The sequence below is a fragment of the Entelurus aequoreus genome, linkage group LG20 (assembly GCF_033978785.1).
Source record: "Entelurus aequoreus isolate RoL-2023_Sb linkage group LG20, RoL_Eaeq_v1.1, whole genome shotgun sequence".
Lineage (NCBI taxonomy): Eukaryota > Metazoa > Chordata > Actinopteri > Syngnathiformes > Syngnathidae > Entelurus > Entelurus aequoreus.
The window spans coordinates 41,649,522-41,674,081 of NC_084750.1; the positions used below are offsets into that span (position 1 = coordinate 41,649,522).

Here is a 24,560-nt window from a genome sequence, read left to right on the forward strand (position 1 = left end):
CCTCGCAGGAGATTGAGCACCGATGGACATACTCTTCTGGGAATTAGAGCTTCAGACGCCGGGCCTGCACTGGTAAGTAGAAGAAGATCTGTTCCTGAAACATTCACACTTTCCAGTAAAATTTGGTACAACGATAAGGTTCTCCTCTTGGGTCAGATGCCATGTTGACTTGACGTCAGTCATTGCAACGTCATTGTATGCTGCAGTCTTACAGGCCCCATTTTGCTGCCGGTGTCTGTTTTCTTGTTGCCCCCAGTCTCCTGTAGGGTAATGTTGGTGTTCCTCATCCACTATTGTTGTGTCTTAGCTGGTCTTGTTGTAACAGACGTGTTCAAAGTGGCATAACTTACACACTACTCATTATAACTAAGTCTTTTTAGGCTTTTTTCTAGGGATGCACAATACATTTTAGGAAGATAATTATTAGGCCAATTAAACGTCAAACAAATAAATCTGATAACGATAAAGAATAGCGTTGATAACCTACTTTTTTTTTTTTTTTAAACATTAAATGAGGTTACCCGTACTGTTCCGAGGGTTAGTATCCAGAAATTGTACATCACTTTAGGGCAGACCTGGGCAAAATATGGCACATTAAGCTTTTCAACCCAGTCCACCGGACAACTCCAAATACTTTTTTAATCTTTGCACTTTTTTGGGTATTTTGCCTGTCATTCATAATCCTTGTGTAAGACAAGCACACACGTTTTCTTTTTTTTTTAATGTCTTCTAATTAGTAAATAAATGCGAGCATACATCCGCTTACAACAGTCTCTCCATTCTGCCTATAAAGTCCTTAAAAACATCCAGTCACCTCAATTAATGTTTTATATACCGTATTTTTCAGAGTATAAGTCGCTCCGGAGTATAAGTCGCACCGGCCGAAAATGCATAATAAAGAAGGAAAAAAACATAAGTCGCACTGGAGTATAAGTCGCCTTTTTTGGGGAAATGTATTTGATAAAAGCCAACACCAAGAATAGACATTTGAAAGGCAATTTCAAATAAATAAAGAATAGTGAACAACAGGCTGAATAAGTGCACGTTATATGAGGCATAAATAACCAACTGAGAACGTGCCTGGTATGTTAACGTAACATATTATGGTAAGAGTCATTCAAATAACTATAACATACAGAACATGCTATACGTTTACCAAACAATCTGTCACTCCTAATCGCTAAATCCCATAAAATCTTATACGTCTAGTCTCTTACGTGAATGAGCTAAATAATATTATTTGATATTTTACGCTAATGTGTTAATAATTTCACACATAAGTCGCTCCTGAGTATAAGTCGCACCCCCGGCCAAACTATGAAAAAAACTGCGACTTATAGTCCGAAAAATACGGTACACACTGTAAGTAAATATGTATTGTAGTAAAAGGTAAATGTATAATATGTTATATCTACATATTTTAAACATATGGCGGTGCATTAATTTCACAAACACATCTCAGCTTTCACTTTTTTCTTTGACAACAGCACTGACTACTACTCACTGCAGACTTTATGAGAACATATTAAAACATTATTTACTGTACAACGTCTGCTCTCACTGGGATGCCGACTGTTAGGATTTTTATTATAGTCCCGATCAGTTGAAAAATGACTCATAATCCTAAGGTGGGTGGAACCGAGTGTCTTTTTGGGTATTTTTTGTCATTTCCAGGTCTAACTTGGCTGTCAAAGCGTATCAACTTCTCGATTAATGTCCACATCATTTTACTATCAGGGTGAGAAGCATTATAATCTAGAACAGGGGTCCCCAAACTACGACCCACGGGCCGGATCCGGCCCCCCAGCATCCAAAATCTGGCCCACGGGAAGTCCCAAGTTAAAAAAAAATTATTTTATTTAATTTTTAATTTTTTAAATTCATTAATTTTATTTTTTTCTAGTCCATTTTCTACCGCTTGTTACGCTCGGTGTCTCCTAGCCGTTTAGGCAAATCATATTGTCTAAAAAAAAAATTTCCCATCAATAATGTGACAATGTTAAATGTTGATGAACATCAATGTTAATTGATGTTAAATGACAAAACTGATTAACTCGCTGGAATATAAAGACAATGTATATATATATATATATATATGTATATATATATATATATATATATATATATATATATATATATATATATACATATACAGCCCGGCCCCGGGCCAAATTTTTTTAACCCAATGCGGCCCCCGAGTCAAAAAGTTTGGGGACCCCTGATCTAGAATAAACTTTCACGAGCTCCGAGGTGAGAAAGCTGCTGGGGCGGTATAGCTCGGTTGGTAGAGTGGCCGTGCCAGCAACTTGAGGGTTGCAGGTTCGATCCCCGCTTCCGCCATCCTAGTCACTGTTGTGTCCTTGGGCAAGACACTTTACCCACCTGCTCCCAGTGCCACCCACACTGGTTTAAATGTAACTTAGATATTGGGTTTCATAATGTAAAGCGCTTTGAGTCACTTGAGAAAAAGCGCTATATAAATATAATTCACTTCACTTCACCGGCTCATGATGTCAATACAACAGCATAAGGAAGTCAATGCGCATCTAAATGTAGGTCCTTAACGTTAGCGCTTATAATAACAATATTGCTAATACTTGGTTAGTAATCATGTCACCAAATGTCAATGAAGAATTGTTGGCACTTTTTGGATGGTTATTTCTTGGGTTTTATGGTCGGAATAGACTCAGTCATAACTCCTATTGACTCCATTGTAAGCAGACTTTTATTTACGTGTTAGAATGCATGAAAAAAAATACATGTGTGTTCTTGTCTCTCATAAGAAATGTGAATAATTGGTAAAATTCCTAAAAAAAACTGCAGTTCCCCTTAAACATCGAAACTGGAGACACCAATATGATATGCAATACAGTTTTCAAATTACTGCTCATTTTGAAATATAGAGAGTATTCCAACGGTCAGAATCTGCGCTTTTAAGTGATATACGGGTTATTAGGACAATCTCTGTCACAGCAGCTCCAGGCAGACTAAGCTAGTGTGAGACGTGAGGGTCGGTGAGGGACGCGGAAGCAGGTTTCTACAACAAAGTTCTTTCTGTTCTGCAGAAAAGTGATATTATATCGGATGTGTGGGTGTTTGTTGTTTTTTTTATCCTTTGCGTTAATTAAATTGAGCTCCAGGAGGTGAGCTGCGAAGTAAAGACGAGCTAGGTTCATACGTTCCTAATATTCAGTGTTTACTTGGGTAGGTGTAAAGTAAAAACTACTCAAGAACTTAGTAACTGGTGAGTTACTTTAGATGTATTTAGTTATTTTAATGGTACTTGCACTACAACTATAGTTTGTGTTTGAGTGTAATGGAGACAGAGACCCTATTACAACATGTACTACAAAAGATGCACATTTTACAGACACTTGTGATGTCCTAACAGGGCTCATTTTAGCATATGGGCAGCTATAACATGAACAAACATCTACAACTGACTGCAGCATGTTTTCTGTAGTGGAACTCTTGTAAGCGGAAATTTGAAAATTTTTACTGACATAGATGAAAAATAAATGTTATTTTTCCTAGTGTGTGAGACAAAAAAATGTTGAGTTGTGCTGCTTTGTCTGACGTCATGTCACTTTTAACAGTGTCGTTTTGAGTGCGGTCATGTGACTGCCAGGCTCTGTTTGATTGGTGATATGGAGTCCAACAGCACTTGTGCTTACGTTGGGTTGGTGAAACAGAGTCATGTGACATTGCCCACCGGAAGAAGTCTCTCTAACGAGCCGAAATAATTTGTCTTTGCAAGCAGTAATCAATAGATTATGAATATATATATATACACTACCGTTCAAAAGTTTGGGGTCACATTGAAATGTCCTTATTTTTCAATGAAGATAACTTTAAACTAGTCTTAACTTTAAAGAAATACACTATACATTGCTAATGTGGTAAATGACTATTCTAGCTGCAAATGTCTGCTTTTTGGTGCAATATCTACATAGGTGTATAGAGGCCCATTTCCAGCAACTATCACTCCAGTGTTCTAATGGTACAATGTGTTTGCTCATTGGCTCAGAAGGCTAATTGATGATTAGAAAACCCTTGTGCAATCATGTTCACACATCTGAAAACAGTTTAGCTCGTTACAGAAGCTACAAAAATGACCTTCCTTTGGGCAGATTGAGTTTCTGGAGCATCACATTTGTGGGGTCAATTAAACGCTCAAAACGGCCAGAAAAAGAGAACTTTCATCTGAAACTCGACAGTCTATTCTTGTTCTTAGAAATGAAGGCTATTCCACAAAATTGTTTGGGTGACCCCAAACTTTTGAACGGTAGTGTATATATATATAATATTTGTCGCTACATCTGTAAGTGCAAGTTAAAACTCTACTATGCAAAGCGAAAGCCATTTATCAACAACACCCAGAAACGATGCCTGGCTTTGCTGAACCCGAGCTCATCTAAGATGGACTGATGTAAAGTGTAAAAGTGTTCTGTGGTCTGACGAGTCCACATTTCAAATTGTTTTTGGAAACTGTAGGCGTCGTGTCCTCCGGACCAAAGAGGAAAAGAACCATCCGGACTGTTCTAGGCGCAATGTTGAAAAGCCAGCATGTGTGATGTTATGGGGGTGTATTAGTGCCCAAGACATGGGTAACTTACACATCTGTGAAGGCACCATTTAATGCCTAAAGCAGTGGTTCTTAACCTTATTGGAGGTACCGAACCCCACCAGTTTCATATGCGCATTCACCGATCCCTTCTTTAGTGAAAAATAAGATGTTTTTTTTTTTTCAAATTCAAGACAAAGTTATATGTTTTTGGTAACACTTTAGTATGGGGAACATATTCTAAGTAACAAAGACTTAATTTAGAGTTTTTTGGACACTAGGGGAACATATTCTAAGTAACAAAGACTTAATTTAGAGTTTTTTGGACACTAGGGGAACATATTCTAAGTAACAAAGACTTAATTTAGAGTTTTTTGGACACTAGGGGAACATATTCTAAGTAACAAAGACTTAATTTAGAGTTTTTTGGACACTAGGGCAGGGGTCGGCAACCTTTACCACTCAAAGAGCCATTTTGGCAAGTTTCACAAATTAAAGAAAATCATGGGAGCCACAAAAAAAAAATTTAAATTTAAAATGAAAAACACAGCATACAAAGCTTAAATGCTTTGTGCTATGTTAACCAGGGGTCTCAGACACACGCACCGGCACACACTTTAATGTGGAAATTTGATGTTAGTGCGGCCCGCGAGTTTTGAATGAATGGCGCTTGATAGCGTCATACTTGCCAACCCTCTCATTTTTTCCGGGAGAGTCCCGAATATCAGGGCGTGAAGGCACTGCTTTTGGTGCCCTCTACAGCCTGCCCAAACAGTGTACCTGCTCGACCACATGTAGAATGCAGTTTCAGCTTGCTCACGTAAGTGACAGCAAGGCGTACTAGGTCAGCAGCCACACAGCTTACACTGACGGTATAGCCGTATAAACAAGTTTAACACTGTTATGTTACAAATATGCGCCACACTTTGAACCCACACCAAAAAAGAATGACAAACACATTTCTGGAGAACATCTGCACTGTAACACAACATAAACACAACACAACCAATACCCAGAATCCCATGCAGTCCTAACTCTTCCGCTCAACCAACGCACGGAGGGGGGGGGGGGGGGGGTTGATGTGTGGGGGGATTTGGTGGTAGCGGGGGTGTATAATCTAGACCGGAAGAGTTAGGGCTGCATGGGATTCTGGGTATTGGTTGTGTTGTGTTTATGTTGTGTTACGGTGGGATGTTCTCCAGAAATGTGTTTTTCATTCTTTTTTGGTGTTGGTTCACAGTGTGGCGCATATTTGTAACGTAACAGTGTTAAAGTTGTTTGATACGGCTACCGTCAGTGTAAGCTGTGTGGCTGATGACTAAGTATGCTTTGCTGTCTCCTATGTGTGCAAGTAAAAGCTACATACAACATGTGGCCGGGCTGGCACGCTGTTTGTAAATGTTATAGAGAACAATTACTACAGTGCAATCAGGGCACTCCCTTAATTTAGTAATTAGAGTGAAAATAGGATTATATTTCCCCTGGGAGTTATCTAGGATAGGCACTGAGATCCATAAGTCTCCTGGGAAAATCGGGGGGGTCAGTAAGTATGCAGCTGAGCCGCATCAGAGTGGTCAAAGAGCCGCATGCGGCTCCGGAGCCGCGGGTTGCCGACCCCTGCACTAGGGGAACATATTCTAAGTAACAAAGACTTAATTTAGAGCTATTTGGTTAGGGTTAGGGTTAGAGAGTTAGGGCCAGGGTTAGAGGGTTAGGCTTATAATAAGGCCATGTCAAATAAGGCATTAATAAGTACCTAATAATGACTAGTTAAGAGCCAATATGTTACTAATTTGCATGTTAATAAGCAACTAATTAATGGTGAATATGTTCCCCATACTAAAGTGTTACCATGTTTTTTTACTGGTGCACAAAATGAACCGTGCATGAACATCACCTTGTTCAAACAACAAAACCAACACAGTGCATAAACTCACAACAAATTACACACCTGCAAATCAGTCTGACTTCTGCTGTTGCCGTATCCGTAATACGCCGATAGGGAGAAGTTTTTATTTACACGATGAGTCGGGTGTGTTTTGACCTCAGCCGAACCCCTGAGCCAGACTCACCAAACCTCTAGGGTTCCATCGAACCCTGGTTAAGAACCACTGGCCTAAAGGTACATACAGGTTTTGAAGCAACATCTGTTGCCATCCAAGCAACGTTATCATGGACGCCCCTGCTTATTTCAGCAAGACAATGCCAAGCCACGTGTTACAACAGCGTGGCTTCATAGTAAAAGAGTGTGGGTACTAGACTGGCCTGCCTGTAGTCCAGACCTTGTCTCCCATTGAAAATGTGTGGCGCATTATGAAGCCTAAAATACCACAACAGAGACCCCCGGACTGTTGAACAACTTAAGCTGTACATCAAGCAAGAATGGGAAAGAATTCCACCTGAAAAGCTTTAAAAATGTGTCTCCTCAGTTCCCAAACGTTTACTGAGTGTTGTTAAAAGGAAAGGCCATGTAACACAGTGGTAAAAATGCCCCTGTGACAACTTTTTTGCAATGTGTTGCTGCCATTAAATTGTAAGTTAATGTTTATTTGCAAAAAAAAATTACGTTTCTCAGTTGGAACATTAAATATCTTGTTTTTGCAGTCTATTCAATTGAATATAAGTTGAAAAGTATTTTAAAATCATTGTATTTTGTTTTTATTTACGAATTACACAACGTGCCAACTTCACTGGATTCAGGGTTTTGTAGAAACATCAGGCAATTAAGTAAAAATATTGTTTCTTCTTCATAAAAATATTTAAATAAATATAAATCAAATATACAAATATTTGAACTATGTTGCATTGAAACGACTCTTGACAAGTACAAATGATCATCTAGCATTCCTGCCTTGCTGTAAACTTGTAATGAACTCCCCTGAGCTCATTGCAAACCAACTTGCCGTCGATCGTGTGGGACCTCCATACTGTTTCAGAGGAAGACCGTTGGCGGGCCATTTTCAAGCAATCCACAGAGAGGGGGAAAAAACATTGCGCCTCAACACACCAAACCTTATCAGCCACCTAAAACAACGACTGCATTGTTACGCCGGTGTTTGGGAAGCCTGTAAGGACGCCTGCTTTGAAAAGAGCTGCCCCGGAGCCAGCCGCAAAGAAAGGCTCGCTGCTACCGCCGTTTGAGAATAGCCCGCATGTTTGGAATGACAGAATAACATGTTTGCACTGAGATAATAAACTCTTTGTTCCCAAGAATCCTTTCCTCTGTGTGCTCATGTGTATATTAGTAATTCAGTGTGGGTTTTAAACCACATTGTCTGCTCCTGGGTGCAGTTTTTTTTGATGAGGCAATCTTGTTCAGTCATGATTAAAAAGCAAGCAGACTACCTGGGAGAATGGGCCCGCCGTGAGACAGCTATTAACGCTGAATAGATCCTGTAATCCCGGCATTTATATTAGTTTAAAGATCAATTAACTTCATTAGTGGGAAAGCATGCAGGGTGTTTGGTTAACAGAAATGAGCTACTCACACATACACACAAAAAGCTCCCAACAAAGTGCTTTCCCGAACACTTTATATAAATGAGCAGGTAATTGGCTCTCAACCATGTTTACCGCCTCATTTACACTTAGATTATCTCTCCCCCTCCCTCTGTCTCGCTCTCAGGTGGACATTCAGCAGGTGATGCTGTATTGCGATCCATCCCTGGCCAGTCTGGAAGCCTGCTGTGAGATACCAGGAGCTCGGGTGAGACTTTGCATTTGGTGATTAATGACACTTGTTCCCAAAAAGAAAATCCTGGCAGGTGTTTTTATTTCCATGTGCTCATCCAGCATACTGATTAAACTTCATACACTGTATGCCCAAGATAAAGTTGTAGCAGGATGTCAACAACAAAGGGTGTGCTTTCATAATTTGTGTAGCTACTAGAGTTGTCCCGATACCAATATTTTAGTACCGGTACCAAAATGTATTTTGATACTTTTCGATACTTTTTGGTACTTTTCTAAATAACGGGGACCGCAAAAAAAATGGCATTATTGACTTTATTTTAACAAAAAATCTTACAGTACATTAAACATATGTTTATTATTGCAATCCAAGAACAATTTTTTTCCCTGAATAAAATAGTGAACATACTAAACAACTTGTCTTTTAGTAGTAAGTAAACAAACAAATGCTCTTAATTAGTCTGCTGACGTATGCAGTAACATATTGTCATTTATCATTCTATTTTGTCAAAATTATGAGGGACAAACTGTAAAAATAGATTATTAATCCACTTGTTCATTTACTGTTAATATCTGCTTATTTTCTGTTTTTACATGTTCTATCTACACTTCTGTTAAAATGTAATAATCACTTATTCTTCTGTTGTTTGATACTTTACATTAGTTTTGGATGATACCACAAATGTGTAGGTATCGCTCCGATACCAAGTAGTTACGGGGTCATACATTGGTCATATTCAAAATCCTCATGTGTCCAGGGACGTATTTCCTGAGTTTATAAACATAATATTAATTTTAAAAAAAGGAAAAAAGATTTTGTAACAATAAAAAATATCGATGTATTTATAGTAGTATTTACTAGATACGCTATTGTACTTGGTATCATTACAGTGGATGTCAGGTGTAGATCCACCCATGGCATTTCTTTACATTTAGGGTTGTTAGCTTGCTGTTAGCGGTTAGCTATCGTATCCTCCTACGGTGTGTAGTGAAGCATGTTTAGCTATTCCTCGTCCTGCAGTGATGATACTTGTAACAAACTTACTTTATTCATCGCCATTGAGGCAAGGATTAGTGATTTAGAAGTAGCTAAAACACTGCCGACTGCGGATGGACGTTCGCCGCTAGCTAGCTAGCCATGTCTTACAGCACCTCTTCCTGTGGGCGTTTCAGTGTTATAACTTCACCTTTATCTTTAGTTTTTAAGCCAAAATGTGTCCGTTCTCCCTTTTTTGTCTACACACTGTGTCTGCTTGTAAGTCCTCTGTGACTGTGCACTGCTGAACATGCTGCTCTGCTCGTAAAACCAGCAATGTCATGACGTGACGATGCGCCGTTACGTCATGACACTGTCACGTCATACAGAGTATAGTACCTTTTTTGATTCATTCACTATACTAGTACCGGTATACCGTACAACCCTAGTAGCTACTGTAAATCTATAAACACCTCGACCTTAGTCCACAGTTGTAATCCACGTTTAGACATAGCAGTACATGCTGCCTTGCACAAATATCAGCTAAGGGCAGCGGTTTCGAACCCAGGGCCCTCTGGTGTACTTTATAGTTTTGTGTAATTGTGGGCTCGCACACCCTTTGCTGCTCATGATTTGATATATTATGGCAGTTTTGAATCCCACTCGACGCCAACTGCAATAATATTGCAAACACATTGGGCAGCACAAAGAGCAACTTCCTATAAGCAAGCGGATGTGTCTCTGACCATCTTCTGGGAACTCAACATTGTTAGAACATAACATTTTTACACAAAATGTTACATTTATAATGATGATATGCCTACCATCACTATAACTGCTGGTAGAAGTCGTTTACTAATTTAGTCTCATGGTTAAGAAATGATTCTGAAGTGAATACTTCACCCCTAATCTACCTCCAGCAGCCCCCAGGTAAATTGAGTTTGGCTTGGAGAAACTCTGTTTACTCTTCAGGCGTGGCACATGATTTCATTGTATTTGAGGGGGGGAAAAATTGTAAGACTAGGACTGCAACAAATAATCAGCTTGAAAAAAGCTTCAATTTATATTATGTTGCTTTGATTAATCGTTTATTGATTATAACTGGGGCTGTCAAAAGATTCAATTATTTAATTGCGGTTAATCGCATTTTGTTCATAGTTAACTCAAAATCAATCACATTAATTTCAGATAGATATACAGTACATTTTCATCATTAATAAGTGTACCCTACACAATTAGTTTTCAAGTTTTGACACCATGAAAGGACAAATAATTTGCTTAAATGAAATGTGTTTGAAACAATATGCTCTTTCAAACAGCACAACACAAAAACGACAAACACGCTTCTCATGTTTGCTGGTGTTTTGACAGATTTTGTAGGAATACATCATTTGTATTCCTGCTGGAGCACTTGCATTCAGAGGAGGAACTACACTTCCATGTTTAGATAGCAGTTTCACGCAGTAATAACACAAAATGTGGATTGTTACGATCATACTTTGATTGTCAAAGATGTTTGGTAATGTAATATTTCTACCTGAAGACATGCTTCTGATATTCTGTACATTATGTTTAATCGGTAGGTCGTGAGTTCAAACTGAGTCATACCAAAGACTATAAAAATGGGAGCCATTACCTCCCTGCTTGACACTCAGCATCAAGGGTTGGAATTGGGGGTTGAATCACCAAAAATGATTCCCGGGCGCGGCCACCGCTGCTGCTCACTGCTCCCCTCACCTCCCAGGGGGTGATCAAGGGTGATGGGTCAAATGCAGAGAATAATTTCGCCACACCTAGTGTGTGTGTGACAATCATTGGTACTTTAACTTTACAAGTTAATGGTCATCATATTTCTGCATGGCAATGTTTTAACCTTCTCTATTTATTAATACAATATATTATTCAGCCTGCTAATCATTCTGTAATTGAGGACTTGACCAGAACATGTTATAAAATAATTTGCACAATAATTCAGCCCGCCAGAAAAATCTCCCCAACCCATATACCTTAACTGATGTATTAGCATTTATTTAGGTGCAAATATCAAACATTACAATAACATTACAAAACATCTTTGACAGAATATGATTGGAATGTGAGACATTTTTAATGTTAATGTAGTTAAACCGGATGTATATCCACATCCATTTTTGTTCTTCGCTGCTTAATTCACACAGAAGTGAAGCACCACCCACCTCTGAATGACGCGCGTAGCAAGCATTTGCTGCAGTGATGTCCGGGCGAAAAAGAGTCCTTTCTTGTCAGGAGAACAACGTGCTGTAGGTTCGAACCTGATATTTCCAAAATGTGCCCTTTTCTTAGACCATTTCTGCTCACTCGTGGCTCATCAGTAACAAGTGAAATGCAGCCAAGTTCCCCCCGCTACGGCACGGCCCAAGGGTCAAAAAACGACGTGTGTCCGTTAATCGCTCGTTTAAAAAATGAGTGCTGTGTTTGAAATTTAACACGTTAATGCTTTAAATTTAACAGCCCTAATTAAAACTAACACAAATTAATAAATTCTGGACTGCATGGAGCGCCCAAAACTTTAAATATGCAGAAATAATTAGGGCATGGCCACTGTTATAGAACACACGTGAGAGCGGTATCGTGTGGGTGCCGTGATCTTTGTAGTGGCAAACAGCAGAGAGTTTTTATTTTTTTAATGCTCACCCGAATGCAGCTGGGATAGGCTCCAGAGAGAAAGCGGTACAAAATGGATGGATGGATGTTAAAATTGTAATTTCAATGTTGATGATGTGCAATTATTAGGAAAAAAAGACGTTTATGGCAAGCACAAAAATATGCATTGAAGCAATAAAGTGTTTTACCAGATTACTTAATTAATCGAACAAACTAATTCGATTGATAGCTTCAGCACTAAGTAAGACCTAAAAGTACTTTTCATGTTTTAAATCCTTTAAAATTGCACTGCAGTCGCTCTAATTATTGCTTCAGTTAAAATAATTATTGGTCTCTATTGGGTTAGTTATTGAAAACCAGTTACTAGTTACTTTATTTTAAAAGTAACTCAGTTACTTACACCAAAAAGTAATGCGTTACTGTGAAAAGTAACTATTTAGTTACTTCTTTTTTGTAACTTTTTTTTTTTAAAGCTCCCATTAATGCCCTTTTAGCCTTCATTTCAGTACTGTTATTGCACTGGAGAATAATACAATGTGTTGATCAACTTGACATGCATTTGCATCACTGAACTCTGCTAAGCAATGTGCTCTACATACAACACACAAAGACAAAGATATGTTTCAAAGGGCCAATTTATTTCAGGCCAGAACAAATTGACAAAACTATTTTAAATAGCTGCAACATAATATACATAAGTAACAAACAGCATAATAACAACATAGCTGTAAACCTGGTTTCACCTAAGGAAGGCACACCTGACATACACAAAGCCTAACCAGGCAGATTTGAATTGTTGTTTTGGGCAGAGACGGGATCTTTGATCCAAGACACAACTTACATTTAACTAAAATGTTCTTTTCTTTGTGCTCGACACAAGAAAAGAAGTGAGAATATCTCATACTTGCCAACCCTCACGAATTTCGGTGCCTCCCCCCGGGACAACCATTCTCCCGATTTCCAGCCGGACTTAAGGCACGCCCCCTCCAGGTCCGTGCGGACCTGAGTGAGGACAGCCTGTCGTCATGTCCGCTTGGCCAACCAAAAAGAACACTAGTGTTCTGTGGTTACTTTTTGGTAGGCCAACGGTTTACGTTGTATTGCGCACCCCCCCACACACACACACACAACCCCACACACACAGAGCGCGCCTCCGGCTTGTGACACAAGAACATTCAGAAGGACGACACTGCAGCGCTCCAATAAAACACACTCAGATCTTCTGTTCCTAGCCGATACTACATAAAAAATAATGTAAAATAACGCAGTAGCGCATCATGTAGTAACGGTAACTGAGTTACTGAATATAAAAAAATAACACATTAGATCACTAGTTACCGCCAAAACTAACGGCGTTACAGTAACTAACACGTTAGTCCCAACACTGGTCTCTAATTAGCGCCTTGTCCGAAAAACATGACATTTACATCTGTGACTGGAGGCAATCTCTTGATGTACTTTTTTTTAAAACGCCACATTATGGCAGTAGCTGTATTTAAAGTATGAGGATTGGTCAGCAGCATGCAGCAACTTTATCTACCTACGCATGCACTTTGAAATATTGGTTGCAGTATATCAACGTTAGTTTGAAAGTTGTGCATTTTGAAATTGGAATATGTTTGTTTACAATGGACAATTGCTGAGCAGTTTGTTACTCACCGACAGTGTGGTCAAAGACAGTTTTTCTGTCTTCCACAATCATTCCCAATCATTAATAAAGTAAAAGGACCCCATTACTGCCCTGTCCGCCTCTGCTGTAATTACAGCATTTACGGAGTGTGGATTAAAAGTCATGGCAAGTACCGGTAATTGTTTTTTTGGTAAATGCTGTAAAGCAGGGGTGCTCATTACATCGATCGCGATCTACCGGTCGATCGCGGAGGTTGTGTCAGTCGTTCGCCAGCCAGGCATTAAAAAAATAGTCCTAAAAATGAGCGATCATAAATCTTCACTATGATGTCACTTTCGTCACTTGATTGACATTCACGGCACCCGAGGGTCTTCTGAGATGACGCTGGCTGCTGCCAGCTCATTATTAAGAAAAAATTACAGACAGGAAGGCGAGAAACACTTTTTATTTTGATTGATTGATTGAGAGACTTTTATTAGTAGGTTGCACAGTGAAGTACATATTCCGTACAATTGACCACTAAATGGTAACACCCGAATAAGTTTTTCAACTTGTTTAAGTCGGGGTCCACTTAAATTGATTCGTGATACAGATATATACTATCATATATACTATCATCATAATACAGTCATCACACAAGATAATCACATTAAATTATTTACATTATTTACAATCAGGGGTGTGGAGGGAGGGGGGGGGGGGAGGTAGGATATGGACAGCAAGTAGTGGACATAGAGAGAGAGAGAGAGATCAGAAGGCATAAGAAAAAGTATCTGCATTTGATTGTTTACATTTGATTATTAGCAATCCGGGGAGGGTGTTAGTTTAGGGTTGTAGCTGCCTGGAGGTGAACTTTTATTGCGGTTTTGAAGGAGGATAGAGATGCCCTTTCTTTTATACCTGTTGGGAGCGCATTCCACATTGATGTGGCATAGAAAGAGAATGAGTTAAGACCTTTGTTAGTTCGGAATCTGGGTTTCAACAGACTCTGGCGCCGTACCTGTCGTCAAAACTCCAAAGACCGACAACAATATTAAGTATATGTGTTAAACATGCTTGCATTATCTTTAAGCACCTTTAACATGTTAACAATATTAACTATATGTATTAAACATTCTTGTATTATCATTAAACACCTTTAATTTATCAACAATATTAACTATATTTGTTAAACATGCTTGCATTATCATTAAACACCTTTAACTTGTTAACAAAACATATATTTCATAAATAAGTAAATATAAATTATATATACACTACCGTTCAAAAGTTTGGAGTCACCCAAACAATTTTGTGGAATAGCCTTCATTTCTAAGAACAAGAATAGACTGTCGAGTTTCAGATGAAAGTTCTCTTTTTCTGGCCATTTTGAGCGTTTAATTGACCCCACAAATGTGATGCTCCAGAAACTCAATCTGCTCAAAGGAAGGTCAGTTTTGTAGCTTCTGTAACGAGCTAAACTGTTTTCAGATGTGTGAACATGATTGCACAAGGGTTTTCTAATCATCAATTAGCCTTCTGAGCCTATGAGCAAACACATTGTACCATTAGAACACTGGAGTGATAGTTTCTGGAAATGGGCCTCTATACACCTATGTAGATATTGCACCAAAAAGCAGACATTTGCAGCTAGAATAGTCATTTACCACATTAGCAATGTATAGAGTGTATTTCTTTAAAGTTAAGACTAGTTTAAAGTTATCTTCATTGAAAAGTACAGTGCTTTTCCTTCAAAAATAAGGACATTTCAATGTGACCCCAAACTTTTGAACGGTAGTGTATGATTGAGGTAGATCCCCACGACTTGATCAATTGAAAAGTAGCTTGCCTGCAGAAAAAGTGTGAGCACCCCTGCTGTAAAGCCACAAAGAAACAAAATCAAACAGCATCATTGTGTCATTGTATTTTTCTGCACAGAAAATCTCATATTTAACTTGTAGCAAAATGCCTATTTTTGAGCGTTTGACTTATTTAATTTGATTAAACCCGGGCATAAAGTCAAACTAATAAAAATCTGAGTCGTCTCAAAGGTTTTACTGCAACAACAAATCCAGGATGTGCTGAGTCGGAATAAATTGCTGAATTAAAACAATAAACATCTCCGCGTTTGCTCTGGAGGGCTTCAAGTGTTGTTAATCACTACTACTTTATCCTCCTCCTAATACATTACACTTTTTACTTGTTCTAGCAGTTCAGCTATACGAAAAGGGATATCATACTTTATTGTGCTCAATCTGTTACTTGACTCCCTGGTCTAATACCTTGTTAACATAATACTCTTCTGAGGCTTTACATACTGAAATTAGTATGTAGACAAACAAGAATCCCATTGTGTGCAATTATGCAACCTCAAACATGGTTGGCCAATTTGGGAGTGACAAAAACCCCAGTTGTCTAAGTCACTTGTTCTCATTTCAGAACATGTATTGGTTTCGCCCTAATTCCTCTATTGTGATTTTTATATTAATGTCCTTTGTCACAATCTGCATTTCATTGTATACCGTATTTCCTTGAATTGGCGCAGGGAATATAGTATTCGCACGTCTAGAATTACTGCCGGGTCAAACTCGTTTTTCAAAATAATTAACGCATGCTTGGCCTTATCGCCGGTTTATTATTGAAGCTGGATCAAATTCGTTTCGCAAAATATTAATTTTATTATCGCATGTCTATAATTTTCGCCGGGTCTAACTCGTTTCGCAAAATATTTAACATATGGCTAGAACTTCCACCGGGTCAAATTCGTTACGTCACGAGTGACGCATCTGTCCTCATTTTCAAAATGGAGGAAGCTGCTTTCAGATTGAGTGAGCCTATGGCTTTGCACTTTGTTTATATTATAAATGTTTTTTTGCATTCTATTTTAGTTACTTTGAATTTATAACCCCCTGGCGCTGCTTTGTATTCTTTTTGTACTGTTTTGTACTACTTTTGTACTTATTTGATTGTTGAAATGTTGAAATGTATAAATAAAACTTTAAAAAAAAAAAAAAAAAAAAAAAAAGGAAGCTGCTTTCAGTAGTTTACAATCGCACAAAGGAAAAAAGATAAAGAGCTTTTCAGTAGGATTTAAGGTCCAAGCTATTGAATACCGGTACAGTATGCTAAAGAGAACAGTAAGCAGCTATGTTTTATTAATATACCGTAGCTGCGTGTGTCAAATACTGTATAAGTCATTAAATGACTCCCGCCTCCTGGTGGTAGAGGGCGCTGCCGCGCTAGTGATCCTTCTTGCGACTTCCGGTACTGCAGAAGAAGTGAACACACGCAGCAAGAGATTTTTTTTTCTTTTAACAAGGATTTCATACCGGTATCTAAAATAAAACAGTTTTCTAAACTGGACTTTCAATCGAAGCAGGATGTAATAATTAAAGGAATATCTCCATCGAAACAGAGACTTTTAAAACTGAAGAAAGAAAATAAGGAAGACTTCTATAAACAAGTTATCGATGCTTTTGGTCAGAAGGAGCTGCAAATGGACTCCATTTATAAGTACAGGTAAGACCATAATAACGTTTTTTTAATTAAATGTGCTTTTCATGATGGTATGCTTACATCACACTCAAAGCGCACGCCTAAATTTTATGGATTCCTTTTGGTAAACGCCGGAGTGAGAAGAGGTTTTAAAATAATTACCGCATGCACGGCCATCCCGCCGGTTTCCGGTAAACGCAGGAGTGACAGGAGGTTTTAAATTAATTAACGCCCCTGCGGCTATTCAAGGAAATACGGTAGTTAACATTTTGCCAATGTTTCACAAGGCATTAACTTGGCTTCTGTGTTCCATTACTGAAAAGGTTTTTAGCGCATATGCAGCATAATTATATTTTCTCTGGATGTTGGAAAGGGTTGAGAGCCCTGTGCAAAGAATTAAATGCTGTGAAACTGATTACAGAGCAATTATGAAGCAAAACAAACCATTTCTTAGATACTTTAACTCCAAACGAGCTATGACAGTAATGTTCCAAATAGGGCTATGAAATGATTTAAAAATTTAAAAAAATCTGATTAATCACATTTTGGAATTTGGATTAATCATCATTAATCACAGGTTACAACTGGCATGCATAATTGAAATTTGCTTAAGAAAAGACCCCAATATTTGTACACTAATGCAATGTTATTATCAGAATGTCATCCAGGAACGTTTTTTAAATGTTTTACTTGAATATACAGTATGTTCTGTATTTTTCAGACCGTAGGGCACACCGGATTATAAGGCCCACTGCCGATGATCGGATCTATTCAGGTCTATTTTCATACATTATAAGGCGCATTAAAGGGGTCCAGCTACCCATCCATCTTCTTACGGGGTCACAATACGATAATTTTTTTTTCTACATGTAAAGGCTTCCTTGTGGTCTACATCAGTGTTTTTCAACCACTGTGCCGTGAGATACAGTCTGGTGTGCCGTGGGAGATGATCTAATTTCACCTATTTGGGTTAAAAATATTTTTTGCAAACCAGTAATTATAGTCTGCAAATGATGTGTCGGTGCTGTCTAGAGCTCTTCCAAATCAGTAGGTGGCCGCCGGTAGCTAATTGCTTTGTAGATGTCGGAAACAGTTGGGGGCAGCGTGCAGGTAAAAAGGTATCTAATGCTTAAACCAAAAATAAACAAAAGGTGAGTGCCCCTAAGAAAAGGCATTGAAGCTTAGGGAAGGCTATGCAGAACGAAACTAAAACTGAACTGGCTACAAAGTAAACAAAAACAGAATGCTGGACGACAGCAAAGACTTACTGTGGAGCAAAGACGGCGTCCACAATGTACATCCGAACATGACATGACAATCAACAATGTCCCCACAAAGAAGGATAAAAACAACTGAAATATTCTTGGTTGCTAAAACAAAGTAAATGCGGGAAATATCGCTCAAAGGAAGACATGAAACTGCTACAGGAAAATACCAAAAAAAGAGAAAAAGCCACCAAAATAGGAGTGCAAGACAAGAACTAAAACACTACACACAGGAAAACAGCAAAAAACTCCAAATAAGTCAGGGCGTGATGTGACAGGTGGTGACAGTACACCTACTTTGAGACAAGAGCTATAGTGATGCATGCTTGGTTATGCTTTAAAGTCATATCCAACAATTGCGACAACGACTTTTTACTGTCAACTGAGTTTCGTTTTTTAATTATTTCTGCTGGTGGTGTGCCTCCAGATATTTTCAACGCAAAAAAAGTGGCTTGTCTTAAAAAAGGTTGAAAAACACCGATCTACATAACATGTAATGGTGGTTCTTTGGTCAAAATGTTGCATAAATGATGTTTTACTGATCGTCTTCAAGCAGCTTTCCAACCGTCTCTTTAGGATGCGCCATTTTGTGGGCGGGTCCGGCGTGATGCGGTTGGGAGAGTGGCCGTGCCACTGAACCCAGAGGGTTCCTGGTTCGATCCCCACCTTCTACCAACCTCGTCACGTCCGTTGTGTCCTTGAGCAAGACACTTCACCCTTGCTCCTGATGGGTCGTGGTTAGGGTCTTGCATGGCACCTCTCGCCATCAGTGTGTGAATGTGTGTGTGAATGGGTGAATGTGGAAATAGCGCCAGAGCGCTTTGAGTACCTTGAAGGTAGAAAAGCACTATACAAGTATAACCCATTTACCATTTACGTTCCTCCACTTTGACAGAATTTTCTTCCCGTCGTCTTTGTTGTACCAATAGTTTTTACTGCTTCCATAGCGAGTCTACTGACAAATATGGTAGAACTGTACGCTACTTTGTATTAGAAATGGCAACAGCGGAGGATGAATGTTGCACAACAAGAGGATAGAGAAAAAGGAGCTTATTTTCAGGACTTGTTCCAAACACACATCAGCAGGTACCAATAGGTAAGAAAAGTTGGGTTTTGCATAATAGTGCAAAACAAAACATCAAATAATGTCTCCTAACTGGTGCCATTTTGGGGTCTTCATACACACGCATCCTAATAATACCTGTACGTTGAAGCACAGTACGCCTGACTACAGTAGCCATAATTCTCCACGTTCCATTAAGTGGTGCGGCTTCGTAGCTAAACAAAGTTGTACTAAAACATATTGACAGATTTTGGAGCGGCATTTGTAACGTTCTCTATTCGAAGTTTCGGTGTTACTTGCAAGCGTCATTTATTTAACAGGCGTCAACCTGCAGTCCATACATATCTCTTATGTGTGACTGCCATCTACTGGTCACATTTATCATTACACCATGTACCAAAACAAATAGCTTCGAGGTCAGTAAGCACAACCAGAATTAATAAGTACATTAGGTGCACCGGGGGATAAGGCGCACTGTCGATTTTTGAGAAAATTAAATGATTTTAAGTGCGCCTTATAGTCCAAAAATATGGTAATGTATTAGCACAAAACTTGGAAACAGCTGTATCTAAAGTTCTTAGCGGCTGTGTTTTGGATATTAAATTTGCACCAGCTGGAGTCTCCTCACTCATTTTTGTACTGATGTATGCCTTGATCTCATCACTGACTGTGTAGCGGTTAAGGTGAAAGAGCTTGTACGGTCAAAATAAGTTGCATGATTAATTTAGGTGTGTACATGATTAATGCCATACTTGTAATTGTACTAATGTATCATAATCACATGAGTTAACTTGACAGCCCTAGTTTTAATATGACTTCTTTTTTTCCACCAGAAGGAAGTCTGAAAAACACAGGTTGTCTTATGTCATATCGGACAAATATCTTCTTCCTGTCACTCACACACAGTGGTCGAGAGAATTATATTTATTTATTCATTTTTAAAAACTGGTCTTGAAAATAGAATTTGACTTATATCCTGTTCAACACTGCAACCAATATAGCACATTTGTATACTGTACCAAAAAAAATGTATCAATGATCTTTAAATATTTCCGTATGCGGCCCTCGGTGGAAAACGTCTGGACACCCCTGTGTTAGATATTTTTATTTACAGTCCCTAATGTAAGTGTAAAACGTCTGGACACCCCTGTGTTAGATATTATTATTTACAATCCCTAATGTAAGTGTAAAAAGTTTGGACACCCCTTTGTTAAATATTATTTACGGTCCCTAATGTAAGTGTAAAACGTTTTGACACCCCAGTATTATATATTATTATTTACAGTCCCTAATGTAAGTGTAAAACGTTTTGACACCCCAGTATTATATATTATTATTTACAGTCCTTTATGTAAATGTCAAAAGTTTGGTCACCCCTGTGTTGAATATTATTATTTACAGTCCCTAATGTAAGTGTAAAATGTCTGGACACCCCTGTGTTAGATCTTATTATTTACAGTCCCTAATGTAAGTGGAAAAAGTTTCGACACCCCTTTATTATATATTATTATTTACAGTCCCTAATGTAAGTGTAAAACGTTTGGACACCCCTGTGTTAGATGTTATTATTTACAGTCCCTAATGTAAGTGTAAAACGTTTTGACACCCCAGTATTATATATTATTATTTACAGTTCCTAATGTAAGTGTAAAACGTTTTGACACCCCTGTGTTAGATATTATTATTTACAGTCCCTAATGTAAATGTCAAAAGTTTGGTCACCCCTGTGTTAGATATTATTATTTACAGTCCCTAATGTAAGTGTAAAACGTTTGGACACCCCTGTGTTAGATATTATTATTTACAGTCCCTAATGTAAGTGTAAAACGTTTGGACACCCCTGTGTTAGATGATATTATTCACAGTCCCTAATGTAAGTGTAAAAAGTTTGTGCATCACCCCCTGTTAGATATTTTTAGAGTAGTCGTGCTTAGCCTAATGCACTAAAATTGAGTTTGCACTACATTCAAAACAAAAGTGTATTGTTTTTGAATATCTAAATGGCAATATTGTGTTTTTGTCATGCCGTGTTTAATGGTTTTTCTGTTGCGTGGTTACAGTGTCCACCAGATGCCTCCAAGAGCCGACGGGCTGCAGAGAATGACTTGTCGGAAAACTCTTTCAACCAGGTATTACACACTATTTTGGCCTCTACATATTTATACGAGCCCTTTGGCTATTTCCCAAGTACCACTGTTGTTGTTGTCCCTTGAAACTGCTGCGCCTCTCTCTTCAGAAATGATTATTGGATTTAAGTTGCAAGTAGCAATTGTTCAGTACCCACAGGCCATGTCAAAACATTGCTAATGGTGCCTTATGCAACCTACGGGAGTTATTTTTCTCCACTAATTTCCACGGTGAATTTTATAGCTGTCAAATGTTGATATATGAAGTTCTTCCAGCGCAACATAGGGGCGATTGCTTTTTGTCGCACTCCCACTTGTTTCATCACTCACATACATTTAGTATAGAGTACATCCAATTATCTATTCATTACAACCTGATGTTTATCTCGTAAAATGCCGGCTTACCCTGGAAACGCTGGCACTTCCAGAAGCGCTGATGAACCCCAAGCATGCCTCCGGAAAACGACTCGAGTGTCTCCCTGCCACCCTCTTGTCATCTGCAATCAGTTCCTGAAGACCGCGCCTGCATACGTTAAAATGCCGTAATAAGACTAACATAGTAAAATGTTCCTGCCTGCTTCCTTTTCCGGACATGACTTAAGTTCATAACATCAACAAGTAGCATTGAATTGTTCACATAGCGTAGAGTTTTAGTTTTTGTTTTTTTCATTTGAAATAACTTGTTTAAGATCACTAGATTTTATGCTGGCTTCCAAAAGACAAAGTTACTGTTAAGATTTCAAAACAGTGCCAAAATCCTTCCATGTTAAAACCACACTGCATGCGCGCATGTGGACTCATTTTGCATGCATGCAAACTCATTTTACAGTGTAGCTTTTTCACACACAAAGACTTTGGCACTGTTTTGTCCAAAAAGGTTTCATGTAATGTAAACGGGGCCGACCCACCCTCTAGGCTACACCTCAGACGGCCACTTTGAATTAACGTTAAATAATGTGGCGGACATCAATCATTAATTGATGTGGAAGCCCACCTTACATCTTAACCATAGGGCCGCCAAAATGTATGTGTTTTTCTGCCACCACGCCTCCGCTTCAAAGGCCCTTGACATCAATCGCCATCAATGGCAGATAATGGCAAGAGACAGAACAGCCTGGAGGTCATTTACATGCACCAAGGCACATTCATGAAATTGAACAGTTCTCGTCGAATCCGACTGACTGCAGGAGGGTGGCCGCCGCGGTACTCGATTGTAATACACTTTCCCACCACTTGTGGCAGTAATGACAATATCAAACAAACAGAAGAAGTCATAGAGAAGTTTCTTAAGCGCAAAAATTATGACTAAAATGATGAAGCTGTTTTCATTTTCACTTTGATTTTATTGACAGTTAAGTAAAAAATATATTTTTTTAATTATTGATTTTAAAATTGAATAACTATGTGCACTAATTTGTCATTAGTTATTATAAATCCCTTTAATGCAATATATTTCAGTAGTAGGTCTAAGGTTTATATATGAAATAAGAACAATCATAGTTATTAACACAAGCTTTCATGTCATTTGACAAGGTTATCTGTAAAACTGTAAGTACGGTAGGTTGAATGCATTTATCAGTTCCGAGTAGGGATGATGTTTGATAAGAAATTATCGAGTTCGAGCCTATTATCGAATCCTCTTATCGAACCGATTCCTTATCGATTCTCTTATCGAGTCCAGATAGGTTGTTGTATATGGAAAAGAACACACAATATTTGGTTTAACAAAAGCTCACTTTTATTATATAAGAAAACAATTTAATCTAATAAATAAATAAATATTGACTGTTACCCCCTAAAAAAAAAAATAAAAAAAAAATAAATATTGACTGTTGTTACCCAAAGTATATTAAGTGGGATTTTTCAGAAAAATAAATATATACTGTAACACAAAAACAACCTGTCAATGTGATCACTATAGGTGTATAAATAATAATATAGTGTTAAATAAAATCAGTCCCTTGGGCACAAAACTGAAAATAATACAGCTCTCCAAAAAGTGCACTTCTGCTGCTATTTGACATAACTGTTTGTTATGATGCTTTGACATTTTTGCACTTTATTTCTTTATTGAAAGAAAATTCTATGAAGAGGAAAGTTATTTGCAAATGTGGTTACAATGCTAAAAAATGAAAAGTTAAAGCTAAAAAAAGAAATACACTTTATTGAGTTAACATTATTTCTTTATAGGGGGAAATATGTTATGAGCTAGGGAATATAACAACTACACTACCCAGCATGCAACGGGAGTGACGAGCATGCGCGGTAGCCCCGAAAAGTGTTGTTGCATGTCGTCACCCGGCAGCTAAGAATGAGGTTCTGAGCACGCTGTAAAAGTAAACGTCAAGAACTCCGCCAACACGCCTCGTCTGCATTATTTATAATTAGACAGACAACACATATACAGTGTGATTTTGTTTTGTTTACAAGGAAAGAAAAACAAAAGTTAAAAAAGGGAGATGTCATATATGTATGTGCTGCGGTTGCTTTAAGAACGTCGCGACAGCTGCCGTAAAGGAGGTGCGTTGCTAGCCTGGTTGCTATGTTTCCGGTTGGTCGTAAAAGTGTTCGTCATGTGTTTGCTCAAATCTCTCAGTAAAGTTATTCATTGGATTATACCTTTTGTTTTATACATTATTACACCTTGGAGCGCTTTTTCCCGTCCATTGTTTTCCTGCTTTCGCTATCTGCTCCTAATGACTGAGCTACGTGACGTCATTTCTTGTGATGTCACACGGAGCATTTCTGGTCGGGAAGGGATTTGTTCCGAGGGATTCGAATAAAGAACCAACTCTTTTTCTTTACTATAGTGGTCTCGATAACGGGTACCGGTTCTCAAAAAGGGATTCGAGTCTGAGGACTCGGTTCTTTTCTTATAGAACAACCGGGAAAACCGGTTTCGAGTATCATCCCTAGTTCCGAGTCAAATCAAGAGTAAAATTTCTAATTAAGTGTTTATATTTGAGTGTGCCTCGGTCTCCTCTGTAGTGGAAATGTTGGGCACCAAGGTCAAAAAGGCTAAGAACCCCTGATTTGGAAGACCACATTAAAAGAAGTGGCCACATTAAATGATGGAGCTGGCCTCATTGAATCAGAATCAGAAATACTTTATTATGATGGAGCTGGCCA

The 24,560-nt window shown here is 38.4% G+C and overlaps 1 protein-coding gene across 5 annotated transcripts in view; it reads left to right on the top strand.

The window, feature by feature from the left end:
* The window catches only part of col16a1 (collagen, type XVI, alpha 1), a 378,064-nt gene that overhangs the window by 257,494 nt on the left and 96,010 nt on the right, over positions 1 to 24,560 (top strand). For all 5 annotated transcript variants that reach the window (XM_062030118.1, XM_062030122.1, XM_062030121.1 and 2 more), the window contains 3 exons: positions 1 to 72; positions 8,190 to 8,270; positions 21,366 to 21,434. The exon at positions 1 to 72 is cut by the window's left edge and continues 210 nt beyond it. In XM_062030118.1, the coding sequence (XP_061886102.1) occupies positions 1 to 72; positions 8,190 to 8,270; positions 21,366 to 21,434 (222 nt within the window). The remainder of the gene's footprint in view (positions 73 to 8,189; positions 8,271 to 21,365; positions 21,435 to 24,560) is intronic.